This window comes from Streptopelia decaocto (genome assembly GCF_964273445.1).
Source record: "Streptopelia decaocto genome assembly, chromosome: 2".
Lineage (NCBI taxonomy): Eukaryota > Metazoa > Chordata > Aves > Columbiformes > Columbidae > Streptopelia > Streptopelia decaocto.
In genome coordinates this window covers 81555398-81571076 of record NC_138655.1, presented here as the reverse complement: position 1 = coordinate 81571076, position 15679 = coordinate 81555398, and the positions used below count along the sequence as shown (strand labels likewise).

At 37.7% G+C, this 15679-nt stretch overlaps 1 protein-coding gene across 1 annotated transcript in view; it reads left to right on the top strand.

The window, feature by feature from the left end:
• The window catches only part of CDH12 (cadherin 12), a 243216-nt gene that overhangs the window by 146034 nt on the left and 81503 nt on the right, over window positions 1-15679 (top strand). The window contains exon 4 of the mRNA XM_082045286.1: window positions 8878-8997. Coding sequence (XP_081901412.1) covers window positions 8878-8997 — 120 coding nt within the window. The remainder of the gene's footprint in view (window positions 1-8877; window positions 8998-15679) is intronic.

The window sequence follows — 15679 nt, the reverse complement described above, 5'->3', positions numbered from 1 at the left end:
ATTTAAAGCACTGTTTTCCAGATGAAATCAGAATGTGTGTGTGGTTCAGCTTAAACAAGCCAGCTTCTATACTCCCTGGATGGTTAGCACTGTAAATCAGAAGTTATTCTAGAGATGCAAGAAATAAGTTTGATTACGCACTAAGTGCTGAGACTTGGAACATCTGCTTTTAGCTACCAGCACAGCAAAAAAGCTATAACAGGGAATGGAAGTATTGCTTTTGTGGACATGGCTGCTTCTGACAGCTGAGGGAAAAATATACGTATGGTCAGTGTGATGTGTGGAATGCCAAACAGGAGAAAAGTGTGCTTGCCTGGTTGTGTCTCGTATTCAAGTTATTGATGGAGCCAGCAAGCTTGGGTTATTATCAGGACTCCACAGCCATGAATGCATAAACTGGAAACTGGCTTTTCGAAGTAAAATATGCCTTCCTCACATTACTTTTGTGGGAGTCAGCTTCAGGAGTATATCTTCAAAACACATTATAGGTAATTTCTTCCATAAAAGATAAGCCCCAAAAGGGCAATGTCAGCATCTCTCTTTACAGATGCACATGTTCTGCCAGTACTGGAGCTTAGCTAAAAGTGTTACTGTCAGGTCAGGAGAATATTTATTGAGGCAGGGGATCTCCTTGTCTGAACTGCAATGTAGTACTGCAGTGAGTCATAAATTCACTTTTCCTTTTTTTTTTCTCTTGTTCCTAAACAAAACCAACCAACCAACCAAAACCAAAACCACCACCACCACCACCAACAACCAAAACCAAACAACCAAACAAAACCAACCTGACCAACCAAAACCAGAAATGCAGATGTTGATAAGGTTTTTACTGAAATCTGAAAAGAGAATAGACATTGTTTGTGTTGCCAAGATGTTATTCTTGGAATTGTTTAGGATGAATATTGTTCAAAGTTGTGAGTTTATATGCCATCAGCTATGCCTCTCCTTCCTCCTGCCCATAGAAAAATCCTCCGCTTTTTTTCAAAAGTACTAGGCATCAACAACTCCCAGCAGAGTGACAAAAACACAAAATCATACATGTGGTAGGGGAGAAGTTGTACAACAAGATGATGACAGCACCTGTAACTCTACAAGAAAACCATGCTGGAGGGCAGGAAATAAGCTTATGATAGAAGATCTCCTATTTGATCTTTATCCATCATGAGTAGATGCAACTACCTTGATAATCCATTATAAAAAGTAAATTCTATGAAAATTCACACATGGTATCTTGTATTTATTTCTTGCTAACAAAAGACATGCCATGAACTTCAAAAGTGAAGACAAATTTGTTCAGGAATTTGCTTGGCATGATCCCATAGGAGCATCTGAAGAGGCTGTGGGATCTCTGTCATTGGAGATATTCAAAATTTGTCTAGACAAGGGCCTGAGCAACCTGCTCTGACCAAACACCTGATCTACATGGAGTGGAGAGGGGCTACAGCTAGAGCCCATGAAATACTTACATGATGAGGTTCTGCTCTCAACTACAGTATCCCTTCCCTTTTTAATTAGCTGCAAACCTTGCTGCTGCCATCCAGCCCTCTCTTGTCTCTTCAAAGCTTCAAAGCACATTCCTCTCACTTTCTGTGTAAAATAATGTACTGCCACCACTTAAATTAATTTTGGCATTTATTACCAAACTTTATGGGATTTACAAGCCTGGTGAAAGATTGTCTTAATAAAAAAAGACTTGACATGTTGCCTCCTCCTTTTTTTTTTCTTCATCTTTGCATTTCTATTGACTACACATTAGTTTTGTAGGAATCTTGTCTAATTAAATATGTTCTCATTCTCCTAACCTTAAATCCTCTACAGTGAAAAAAAAAAAATCTATTCCCAGTTGAGTTTTGTGAGTTCTTGGTCATGCCCTTCAGTTCAATGAACAAAACAGAAGAAATTAATATTTCCTGCTTGATTTTTTGGAAGCCAACAGTAGCTCCATAGCCAGCAAGATAACCCACCTACAGTTTGCTGATGGCAAAATTTATTTCCAGGCTGAAAAAATAAAAAAGATCAATATTTTAGCCTTTTATACAAAAAAATCAGGGGGGGGGGGCGGAATCAACAAATTAAATGTTCTTTCTTGAAACTGAGGATGGTCTGAATTTTGGAGTAATTTTTTAACAGATTTTGACTAGTCATTCATAAGCAATTAGAAAATATCAAACTGAGTGTATTAGAAAATTTTGGAATTTCTTTCTAGTATTCTTTGGATGTGAAGAAATTTAATCAATACTACTTTTCTTTCAGAAATTATTTAGATTTTGGCAAAATAGCATTTTCACTAATGAAAGACTGTCACAAAAAAGACAATAGTTCTAGAAGTCAAATAATTATCCAATAACATTCTTATTAGGATATAGGTTCTCTCTAGACATTCTAATATAGAATATGAGAAGTTTTTAGTGGTATTTTAATCAATTTGACCAATGAGTTAGAGATCTTTGGCTTCATTCTATTTACAGTTATTGCTGGATTGCCTTTGGACTTAAACCAGAGTAAAATTAAGATCAGTATGCTTGCTGTGATTACAACAATTATTTACAACATATTAGCCCTCAATACTGTCTGTATTGTTTTAAAGAAAATATAATCTTCATTAAAATTCCATACCCTTTCCTTGAGCCATGTGAATGGTTTAGCAATATTTTTCTTTTCTTCCTGAAACATAAACAAAGGCTTAAGCACATCATTCCACTCTTCTGCATTTTATGCCTTACATGAAATATTTGTTGGTCACACATCAAAAATTAAAAGTATAAATATTTTTAAATGTTAACTATTATGCAAGATATTTCTAAGCAACTTAATTATTGTATTTTTTTTGTTCATTTGATTACTCTGTGTAGTAATGTAAGCACGTATTTTAATTAAAATATCATCAGCTATAGTAAATATGATCCTCCATCACTACCTTTGTGCATTGAAGATTTATAGCTGTAGTGCCCTATATTATTGCCTGGAAAAATAATGAGATTTTAGAGTCTGCTTTTAAAAGTATATTGGGTTTATATTTTGCAATAAAATAGAAAGCTTGTTAGATATAATGGGTAATGCTTGATAATACTGAAAGGATTAGAAGTTAATTTCAGAAAAACTGTATGTATTTAAGTTGGTAAATAACTGGAGGCACATTGAAAGAAATATACCTACCCTCTCATAAAAATATAAGCTTTACATATTATCTATTTGTTGTAAGAGATCTGACAGATGCATTAATATGGTTGAAACTGCTATCACAGTGAAACAGATTATTTTTCATTTTCAGTGCCTGCAGTTTATCAGGCTATAATATTACTTCAAATGTCTGCCTTAATAAAACTTAGTTTGTAAATCAGCTATTCTTTTTTTGGTGTAATAAGGTTGAATTACCGGGGGCATGTACATAAGAATATATAAACTAGTATTTTTAGACAACTACAAATTGCTCTGTGCAGGGATTGCCAGGCAGCTATGTGGACAGCAGAATTTTCAAGCAGGCTGATGGCCTCTGTCTACTTCTTTCACCTTGTTACATCACATTTTTGCATGAGAACTTAGACATAGGTACGGATTCAGCTGTGGTGTTTCACATGCCTACCTGTGCATCACTGGAACATGCAGACCATTGCTGCCAGGCTTCCTATGCCCAGCAAAGTGAGCTGCAGGTGCCCAGTGTGAGTGTAGATGCCAACATGGTAGAAGTCTAATGACAGTTTACATAAACTCCACTGTAAGAATCATCATGAAAGCACTCATTCTGGCTCACACTTTTTTCAGCAAATCTTGGTTTTGGCAAATCATTTCTGATTTGGAGGAAGCTGCTACTGGTGGGGTAGCAGGAACCACTTGCTGGTCATAGTGCATTTGGAAAGAAGGGGAGCTGGTCACTGCTGTGTAAAAAGAATATTGATTGGTTTTAAGATGTTGTTGCTAGGGCTTAGGAAACAAATGATGGAATAGGGGATGAGCTCCACAATCCATTCTCAGCTACGGTATCTTTGCTATGAATATGCAAAACGAGATAAACATGTTTACTGCTTTATCTGTTGTTCCAATCTCCTGAGACACTCTATAGATTACATTTATGAAAAATTACCAACTTTGCTTATTAAAAATATTCCAAATAACACATTCAATACTTCATATGTCAACATCTTAAATATGTGTGAATACTTACATTATAACAAGAAATATTAAGATTGCTTGAAAATTTTATTTGAGCATTTCTTAAACCTGTTGGAGCTTAAGAGAAGCTAATGAACACAGAGTCAGTAGTTCTTCATTTGTGTTAATTTAGTATACTTTGTAAAGCTTTTCTTATCCTGAAGTGTTATCAATCCCTGTATTCCATCATAAATCACAGAATCATAGAATGGGTTGGGTTGGAAGGAACCTTAAAGATCATCTAGTTCCAAATCCCCTGCCATGGGCTGGGTCACGTTTCGCTAGATTGGGTTGCTCAAAACCGAATCCAACCTGGCCTTCAACACTTCCGGTGATGGGGCATCCACAGCTTCTCCTGGCTAGCCTGTTCCAGTGTCTCACCACCTTCAATAAAGAATTTTTTCCTAATATATATTATCTGAATGTACCCTCTTTCAGTTTAAAACCGTTATCCCTTATCCTATAATTACGCTCCTTGATAACGGTCCCTTCCCGTCTTTCTGGTAGGCCCCCTTTAAGTACTGGAAGGCTGCTGTATGGTCTCCCTGGAGCCTTCTCTAGGCTAAACAACCCCATCTCTCTCAGCCTGTCCTCATACAAGAAGTGGTCCAGTCCTTTTTCTGGTCATCTTCATGGCCCTCCTCTGAACCTGCTCAAACAGATACATGTCCTTCATATGCTGTAGGCCCCAGAGCTGAACACAGTACTCCAGGTGAGGTCTCAAGAGAGTGAAGTAGAGGGGGAGAATCACTTCTCTCAATTTGCTGGTCTCACTTCTTTTGATGCAGCCTAGGATGTGATTGGCTTTCTGGGGTGCAAGTGCACACTGAAGGCTCATATTCAGCTTTTCATCCAACAATACCACCAAGTCCATCTCCACTGGATTTCTGTCAATCCACTCATTGTCCAGCCTGTACCTGTGTTTGAGATTGCCCTGACCCATGTTCAGGACCTTGTACTTGGCCTTGTTGAACTTCAGGAGGTTCGTACCGTCCCACTTCTCTAGCCCGTCCAGGTCCATCTGGATGGAGTAAATCAGTATATAAATGAGTTGGTATTTATTTATAATTCTACAAATAAATGAATAAATCACACCATTCATACAAAGGTAAAAAGTTATTAAAATATATATGTTTCCATAAGAAAAAAGCAGCATTTTTTGCACAAGCCTTAGCAGAGCTATATCTGCCTTCTGAATATGACCTAGCATAGCAAAATATCATATCTTACAGTCCCTTTCAAAGTACACTGTAATTATTTTTTCCTGAGCTGAGCTTCTAAGGATTAAAAGAAAATCTCTGATAGTGATAAATACAGATGCAGAACTGTAACCGAAATGGATAGAAAATAAGCATTGGTGTTTAACTAGTAGTTTAAGTATGTAACAGTCACAATGCTTTGTTCTTTAATAATTCCCTTAAAATAAAATCACATTTATGATTTATTTTGTCTCATTGCATCTTCAATGTATCAGTTAATGTTGATTTCAAATCTTAGGATCAGTACAATATTAAGTTTAAGAATTATTTTCTAAAAGAGCTGGTATATATGCTTATGTGTTGTTATCAATTTACAAGTGAGGTGCAGTGAAGCAAAATTCATAAAGATGATATATGCTGAAGTCCAAAAGTACTGCAAAAGTATTAATAATATAACATGAGATTTTTCCTCACTGCCCAACTATAGGAGCATTTTAACTGTCTATATTTGTTGTCTAAAGTTAGTTGATGTGAACAGTCAGCACTAAGAGATGTGATTTGCCTTCTTGAGGTGATGGCCACTGCTGTTTCTATCAGATAGTCTCAAGTGTTAGAGAGATCTTTATTATGTCATTTGCAAGCTCTCTGTTGATAATCTGTGAGAAGGCAGGTATTGTGGCTAGATTTCCAGAAACATTAGATTTTAAATCCTGAGCTTTGGTAGGTCTTCTCAGTGCTCAGCCTTCAGAAAATAAGTACATGTATTCTGAAGCTTAACTTTCTTCTCTTGCATTTGTAAATCTTGGTCTGCCTATCCTGTTCTCTTATGGAAAATGTTACTTTCTTCAAGATCCAAAGCAAAGGTCTCAGTAACATCATGACAAAATTTTGTTGATTCATACTCAGAAGACAAACTGAAATCAGCTCCCTGAAGTAGCAACCAGTGTGGCAGTGGAAACATGAGTCCTGATCCAAGACATATCTTGGGAATGTGTGACAGCACTGCCTTTTTTTTGCAAAAGTGCAGGCTGTTGTCTTAAAACAGTCCTGAACCAGCACATTTGTGAGCCAGAGCACTCAGTCACCCAGTTCCAGCTCAGACCTCAGCATCTAGTAATCTGATGCTTTGCTCCACCACTTCAGACAGAACAATTTGGTAGGGAGGAAAGAAGGCAGCAACTATGTTAGAAGTTAACATTTCTTTCCAATGGAAAAGCTAGACTAAATTTTTTAGATTAGAAAGGTAGTGAGACACTGTAGCAATAAAGGAAGACAATAGTGTGTATACAAGGATGGGAAGTTGTACTGTATGGTGAGTGAACATGACATGTTTTGTCAGTGTAATTGCTGCAGAAGGAACAGATCTTCCTTTTTCTTACACAACAGTAAGGGCCCAAAGGTAGAACATACAGTGAACTTCTCTTTTTCAAGGAAAGAAAGAAGAAAATTTAAAAGTTACCATTTCCTTCTCTGTCTTGGTCACTGGAGTAGAGCTAAGTTATTACAGTAGCTCCCTGAATTTCTGGAGCAGAAAACAGGGCTGAAAATGGAAGATCCTATTACAAAGGTATTCCTTATAGGCAGGGATAGATGGAAGCCATCAAGTGCTTTACAGGTATTAGATAGCTTCTGTGTGTCATTCCCAGAGGAAAATGTATTCCTCCAGCTGGGCTTGTCTAAGCTATTTAATGTATAGTCAGTTATGGTCATGTGTTATGTAAAGAAAGGCGTAAGTGTTTGAGGATGCACTGCTTCCGCAATTGTTATACTGAAACTGGACTTTGGTCTTCTCTGACATATATCATTCCCCACCTTTCACATCCAGAAAATCAAGAGAGTAACCTCAGGCTATTATGTTGACTGAATCCATCTCAATGGTTTATTTTCATTCATTTATTCATTGCTAATATTTTCTTTCTTTTAGAAGCTGACTTAGTGAAACTTGCCTTCAGCCTAAAAACACGATCAGTCTATTGACTTTAAAAAGTGACTGTAAGTGAAATGGCATTTATATTTCTGTGTCTTCTTCATGAAATAAAATGAATATTAAAATGAATATGGTTTGGAATACCTTTTCATTCTCTATTGTTCAATAAACAGCAGTAGCAGGAGCAGTCTTGTATGACTGGCCATCATGCAGCAAGTATTTTTACAATGTTAATTCCAAACCTTTCAGCATCACTAACAATCTTCATATGGAGAGATGCAGGGAGACACACACTGGAAAAAAAAAAAAAAAAAAAGTCCATAAGCAGCTACCTTCTTTGTTATGAGTTACTTTCCTATGTTGTAAGACCATTCACACAGAACATCTCTCAGTGAGACACTCCCAGAAATAAACTTTGACAAGTCCATTAAGGTTAATTTTAGACTGTGAACATCTTTTGAAACTTGCCAGTTTTCATTACAGAAAAGTAGCAGTCTTGAAGCACTTGCAGTATTCCATGGATATCATTGAAAAAATGTCAGACGACCTGCAAATGCAAAACATTTCTTAAAACAAAAATGGTGCAGATAACTCTCCTCTCTGTGCTGTTTCTCCTGTAGTTTGTCTTAGCCCTCTCACTCCAAATCAGCATTGCAAATTCAAACATTCATTTGTACAGAAGATCACAGGAAACTATTAATTCTTCAAAGCTGATGGGAAAGCCTAAATATGTGGCCATTTATTTTGCTGAAGACTATAGTTTGAACACTCTTTTCATTACGGGGCAGTGGGGAAATGCAGGTAAACTGCTTCACAACCAGCAAGAGGCACAAGACATTTCTGCAAGGCTATTGCATTTAAAGTGAGTTTTCTGTCTTCTTGTGCATTTCTTTTGCTCCATGACATGGATCCCCTTTATGTTGGTATATAAGTCAAACTGCACTAGGTCTGGACTGTAACAATGGCTGAAAATAGAGCATCAAGTTCTTCCTCCACAGTACTTTTGTTTCCTATTCAGCTCTATTGGAAAGGGAAGACTCAAGTCTGGATTCTGAAGACAGCTGGCTGAACCAAACACCTAATTTAATTCTGCAATGGGAATGAGAATTCTACCTTTATGAGACTGTAGTATAGTTTTTTTAAGGTACTTTGAGGTTAGTTCGCTGCCAAATTCAGGAGCTGCTTGACCAGATACTTGTTTCAAAGGCAACTCACATGGTTTACTTTCACAGTTGTCAACCTTTTCACAAAATTGTGAGGCATAATCTTTTTTCAAAATCCAGTATTGTGCTTCCCCAGGCCTCCATTCTATATGTGTGGAGTAAAAAGTTTTTTATAAATAATGCATATGTCATGAACTGTTTATAAATATCCTCTGATGGTGAGCTGCTTCGCCTTTCCTTCCTGTTATGCCTCAGTTATTACCTAGATGGTTGCTACCGTGGAGCTCAATAATTGACTGTTTTATTCCTGCTTTTTTTTTTTTTTTTTCCAGTGGAACAAAGATTACAACAGAATCCACTAGCAAAAGGACAAATGTGCCTGAAATATCCCTGATTGCTGCTTTATACTGAAAATGTGATTACCTCTGCTTCTTTGCAGGTGCATATGTGCTTCAAGTAAAGGCAACAGATGCTGATGATCCCACTTATGGAAACAGTGCTAGAGTGGTTTACAGCATTCTTCAGGGGCAACCGTATTTCTCCATTGATCCGAAGACAGGTAAATAATTTATCACCAACGGTGGAAGACTTAAACTTTGCATTTTGATTTGTGTGACCAGTATCAATGAATAAATACAGACTGGGCTGATATGCCCAAAAGCCACTAGACTAACTTTGCACATGATTCATTTCTGAATATCAACTGTTTTTTGAATGGATTACAATCTGCTGTAGAAACAAAAGAATCACAGAATGCTAGGGATCAGAAGGGACCTTGAAAGATGTTTTATAATAAGGTAATGAAATATTATTTATTGCAAATAATAACAAGATAATGGTATTATGATTTATTGAGTAATGGGGCATTAACTTTTGCAATGCTCTAAAATCAAGCTGTTTCTCTGATGAGTCAAATTTTCATGGTGTTTTGAAACACAAAAATGATAAACTGTCATTCAACATCTTCAAATAACTAAGTCTGTTGGAGATTAACACAGAATCACAGAATATTAGGGATTGAAAGTGACCTCGAAAGATCATCTAGTCCAATCCCCCCACCGACGCAGGAACACCTAGATCAGGTTACACAGGAATGTGTCCAGGTGGGTTTTGAATGTCTCCAGAGAAGAAGACTCCACAGCCTCCCTGGGCAGCCTGTTCCAGTGTTCTGTCAACTTCACCATGAAGAAGTTTCTTCTCATATTCAAGTGGAATCTCCTGTGTTCCAGTTTGTACCCATTGCCCCTTGTCCTATCTTTGGTTGTCACTGAGAAGAGCCTGTCTCCATCCTTGTGAGACTCACCCTTTACGTATTTATAAACATGAATGAGGTCCCCCCTCAGTCTCCTCCAAACTAAAGAAACCCAGCTCCTTCAGCCTTTCCTCATAAGGGAGATGCTCCGCTGTCTTAATCATCTTTGTTGCCCTGCACTGGACTCTCTCCAACAGTTCTCTGTCCTTCTTGAACTGAGGGGCCCAGAACATATTCTAGGTGTGGTCTCACCAGGGCAGAGTAGTGAGGAAGGAGAACCTCTCTCGATCTACTAACCACCCCCTTTCTAATACAACCCAGGCTGCCATTGGCCTTCTTGGCCACAAGGGCACAGTGCTGGCTCATGGTCATCCTGTTGTCCACTAGGACCCCCAGGTCCTTTTCCCCTACACTGCTCTCTAAAAGGTCATTCCCCAACTTATACTGGAACCTGGGGTTGTTCCTGCCCATGTGTAAGACTCTACACTTTTCCTTGTTATATTTTGTTAAATTTTTCCCCGCCCAACTTTCCAGCCTGTCTAGGTCTCGCTGGATGGCAGCACAGACTTCTGGTGTGTCAATCACTCCTCCCAGTTTTGTGTCATCAGCAAACTTGCTGACAGTGCACTCTATTCCGTGTTCCTCCAATCAGTCCTGGAATATCTAAAATATGTATCCATTGAACAACTTTTTTTTTATACTTTACCATTTCTCTATAGCTAAATCTTTATCTGCTACCAGCATTCTATTTTCTTCTGGTAATTCAGTTTTGTATCTTGAGTCTACATTATTTTTTCGCAGCATTTTTTACTTGCTGAACTTACGATCAGAAATTCTCTAGCAATGATTGTTTAGCTATGTAGAGCTAAATTGAGACTGTGGAACAGCTAATCATCTCTTGCCCTCCTATTTTCCTGGGACATAGTGTGTTATTCTGGGATTACTGGATATTTGAGCAGAAGAGGATAATAACTTTAAAGAAACTGAAGTATTTGGGAGGTTGGTAGACATGTTAATTAGGTATCTTCTCCTATATTTCTAAATGTCATTCTTGTTTCTATATTTAGAAATTCAGTTCAGTAGCCAATAGTCTACATGCTAATGCCATGCATTGTGCCATCCTGAATGTGTTACAGGGATAGTTGTCCATATGCTTCTTTCAGCAGAGAGTTTCTCCTTCCAAAGAAGCTGTACTTGAATGTCAGATTGTGTATTAAAGAGCTTTTATCCCTCATCAATCAATAGTTTGGCAGTGAGAGCCTCTTAAGGTTGTTAGTGCACTATCTCCAATAGGCACATTGCTTTGTCACATGCTCCATTTAGCAGGAGACTGTATTGCAATTTGCAGTGAGCAGCTTTACTTTCCAAACTGAAATGAGACTCCTTCAAGTGTCCGGGGGAATAAAAATATTTACCTTTATACTTAGGTTTTTTATTTCAGTCTTCTAAAGAATAAGGAGGAGCTCAATAGCAAGAAAAACTTTTACTGAAGCCACAATTGGAGTTTTAGTGTAAGTTTCCCAAGGGAAAAAAAAAAAAAATATAGCTCCTGAAGAAGAACATTTTTTCCTGTGGCACTTCGAATTGCTGTATCACATGCTCTCGTCTATTACTCAGTAGTGAGCAGTGAGTGGACTATGGGTGATGGCCTGCACCCTTCTAGCCCTGGAGCATCATGTGAACCCCGTGTTTCTACATCTGTCTATTAATATATTTAATGAGTTACTCAGTTGTGCCTTGGTGGTAAAATGTTCAGTGATGCACCCCTCGAATACTCTTATTCTTACAAAGTTCCTGGGTGATGAGCAGTGTCCATGTAACTAAAACTCTTAAAATATTTCTCCTCCATACCTTGTCTACTGTCCAGTAGAGTTGACTTGTCCAGTAGCACAGTATCTGCACATCCAGTGACTAGAAATTGCACAGCAAAAGTGTGAGGGTTTTTTGGTGTGTTTTGTTTGTTTGTTTGTTTGTTTTTAGTTTTTTATTTGTTTGTTTGGGGGTTTTTGGGGTGAAGAGCCAGTTTCCCTTACTTATTTGGAACATGACGTCTCTTAACTTATTTTATACCTCACACTTACATTTCATGAGACAGCAAACAGCTAATTCTTATTTATTAGTTCCCCATGACCTTATAAACCTAGGTTATCCTACAGTTGCCTCTTTTCTAGATGGCAGATTTCTTTAAACAGAAGTGTCGGGGGTTTAGATTGCGGGGTGACAATAAAACCCTGGCAGATGTATTGTTAACCTCCTCTCCTCCCCACTTCCCCCTTTTGCCCCTCCCTCTCCCCTCTTCCCACTAAGGACAGGCAATTGGGAGGGAAAGAAGGACAGAGAGAAGAGAGTTGGAAAAAAATAAAGATGTTTTACTAATGCTACTAATAAGAGTAGAGAAAATAATACAAAATATACAAAACCAATCTTGAAAGTCTCAGCAACTGCAGAGCCGGCACCCAAAGTCCTGGATTGGACTCTGCAGCCAACCGGAGCTGGATTCAGTCACTCACTAGGCCTCAGTTCACAGGGACAACTAGCAAGGTCCTCTCCTAACGTCAGCCATAAGGAAAAAGGGAAAAAAGGGACGAGATCCTCGTGATCTCCCACTTTTATATGAAGTATTCACGTGAATGGAATGTTATACACCGTTGGTCAGTTTCTTGGTCACCGGTTTCTCGTTGCCCCTCTTGCGAGATGTCCATCTGTCCTTATCAATAAGTTTGCATTCCATTGCTAGGTTTACCAAAACATGTTCTCCAGGAAAATGCAGCTAATATGAAGGCTTTAGCTGACAGGCAAATTCACTAAAAGAGAAACTTGTTTTTTAACAAAACCAGGACAGAAGCCATTCCATAACACTGCTCATTCCTCCTCAGAATGAAAAAGTACACAGTGTTCAAGAAGGCAGCTCATGCGTATATATAAAATTGTTTAATCATAACACTTTATCTCTTTATTCCTTTCCAAATGGTTCCAAACATTCTGTTTACTTCTTAGCTTCTGCCACGCAAAAGCTGACCTCAACATCTCATTGCAAATGGTAATGGTGAAAGTACTGACTATAACCTAGTATGAAAAATAAGGATTGTGTTTGGCACATATGAGTTTACACATACTCTTTTCTCAATTCCTGATAGGGGATAAACATTTACTTTGATATGAATCTAGTACACTTATATAGTTTTTAACTTTTATGGGTCTGAATGTCACAGCTGACAATTTACTCCTCTTCTTTAGTGACCTCCTAATTTTTTGCAGTGCTTTGTCTGGAGGTAAGCAAACTATGTGGAAGTGGGCAAGTTGGCTTTTATTGCTCTTGAAGGAAGATTAAATGCATTGCAGTCCCTGTTTGAGATCAGCTGTTGGACTGGCACATTTTAAGTCTTCAAATCTTATACATGGGGTTTACTTTTTGATGCTATAAAACTGCTCTTCTGATTTCAAAGTGTTTTCTTTAACATAGAACAGTTCTCTTAAGATAGATAACCTCCCTTATCTTTACTCTGTATGTTCTGTTGTAAAACATCGTTTTGACAAACTTCTTTTCACCCAATTTTCTGATCAGTTTATGAGGTAAGTATTCTTATTTATGGCTAGATGTCTCCATTTTTTTTCCTTAGACTCAACATTCTAATCCATATTCTTACCTCACTTATATTCTTAAAATCCAAATTGGCGTCAGCAGGAGTATCAATATTAATATTTATTCAGGAAATTTTTCATGGAACCTGGATTTTCCCTTCCCACATAATTAGATCATCTCCTGCTGAATTATAGCTCAATAACTTTGTGGAGTGTATCTTCTCGCCCAGATCCCATACAATTTTCAATTTTCAGCAGCGTCATCAGGACCATACTTTTCTGTACCTTTAATATTGATGACATTTGCAAAGAAAAAAGAAAAAACAAAACACAACAACAATGAAATATTATTATTATTATTATTATTATTATTATTATTATACAACCAAACCAACCCACCAACCAAAACCAACTAACCAAACAAAACCCAGCAGAACACTACCACCACCACTACTGTTCTATAGCTGAACAATCTTTTTTGTGAAATCTTATGGCAGAAGGACTTAAAAAACCACTCAGAACACAATTACATGCAAATAGGGCCTCTACAGTATAATAAGCCTTTAAATTAAAGTTTGGATGTACTTTGTCAAGCTGAAGCTAGAATACCAAAATTTGTAGTCCTTTCTTTCCCGTGGATTTTTATCTCCATTTTATTTTTCTATTTTGCTAGTTAGATAACTTTAAATCACCTTTGTTCTGTCCATGTGAACTGATGATTTTGGTAGAAATAGTATTTTTCACTGTTTTTTCCATGGTTTTGAAATACAGTAGGTAGCAAAGTGAAAATTGCCTATGAACTGCTAGACATGAAAATTATTCATATTGATTTTTTTTTTTTTTTCTGGAGACAAGGGATTTTACAGAAAAAAAAAAAAATAGAATACCTTTATACTTCCAGACAAGAATAAACAGTATGTGACTGGGAACTTTGCTACTAGAGTGATAGCAAATTCCTCATTTCTGGAATATTTCTAACTGAGAAAGCCACTCAGTTGTACCTAAAACAGGTATAGCAATCAGGTAAAGAGCATCTTCTGCTCACAACCTACTATCTGCTCATACTGAGTTTTTTCTACTTACTGTTCTACTGTTCTTTTTTTTTGTTAGTGTAACAAGAGAAGTCTTTAATTAATTTCTATTTAGAATGAACATACCAGAGATGATGTAAAATACTGTGGAAGACATAGTCTTCACAATGCAAAAACATGGATTAAGAATTTCAAAAAGAAAAAAAAAAAAGAAACCTAGTAAAGTTAATCCAATTTACAAAAAAAAATTTTTCATGGATATCACATGAATATGAACAAATTCTTACAGTTTTACAATTCAATATTTCTGTCTGGTACATATAAAACACTGAACAACAGTGATTGTATTCAAAAGCTCTAAAGTGTAGTGTTGCAGTATGTAAATGTTCTTCAGTATTTGCTAGTTATATTCCAGACCTATGCAGTACAGTATATGCCATGCTGAGGTAGAAACTAGTAGTTATTATTAATTTTGTCGTTATCATCACCAGTGTTACAAGAAGCGAGTAAGGAAATTGTTATACAATTTAATTCAATCGGAACTTTTAATAGGTTCCAGAAATAGCAGATTTAGGTCAAAGTTATTTCTAGAGTCAGAACAAATAATGTGAGTTTATGGTTCATATTCTCACTTGTTAACATGGCAGTGGTTAGTTGCTCTAAATATAAGAATGACCCTTAAAGCTTGTTTCTTATCATTCCAGACCCATTATAACACCAGGGGAAAGACTGCTTTTAAACCCAAATGGTTTAATGCTAGAAAATAATATTTTCTAAAACAATAATAACTTAGAGGGGAATCGTAGAATCGTAGAATGTCCTGAGTTGGAAACGACCTACAAGGATCATCGAGTCCAACTTGTAATGCCACAGCCTTTGGGAAGGGACATGACTCTCTAGTCTCTCTGTACAGGGGTTCATGGGGCTACAAGGAGCATTTCCATCAGGAAATTAGTTGCCAGGGAGCTACACTCCGGCCTGCCACCCACCCACACCGCCTTCAGCCTTCAGCCCCGTCCTTCACCCCAAAAGCTTAGATCCCATCCAGTAAAGGCCCCTCTCCCCATGGAGGAACCCCAGAGAGTCCTCTCCCTGACGAAGCTCTAAGGCAAGTGACTACCAGTTTGCAGGGTAACCTGTAAGAACATGTCGAACCTGCTTATCTGCCTGCAGCAAGCTGGGCCTTGGGTTCTGGCAGGGCCATGGGTGACCGCAGAGGGCAAGGAGGCATATGTTCTACTGGGGGGCCTGGGACGGGGACATTGAAGGGGGGGTCTATTTGTCGAGACATTAAGGGCCATAGTACATCCATGAGAGCAGCCTGAGGGTGGGAATTTGTCATTTCCTGTGGTCTACAGGGTGCAGTGTCCTCCTGC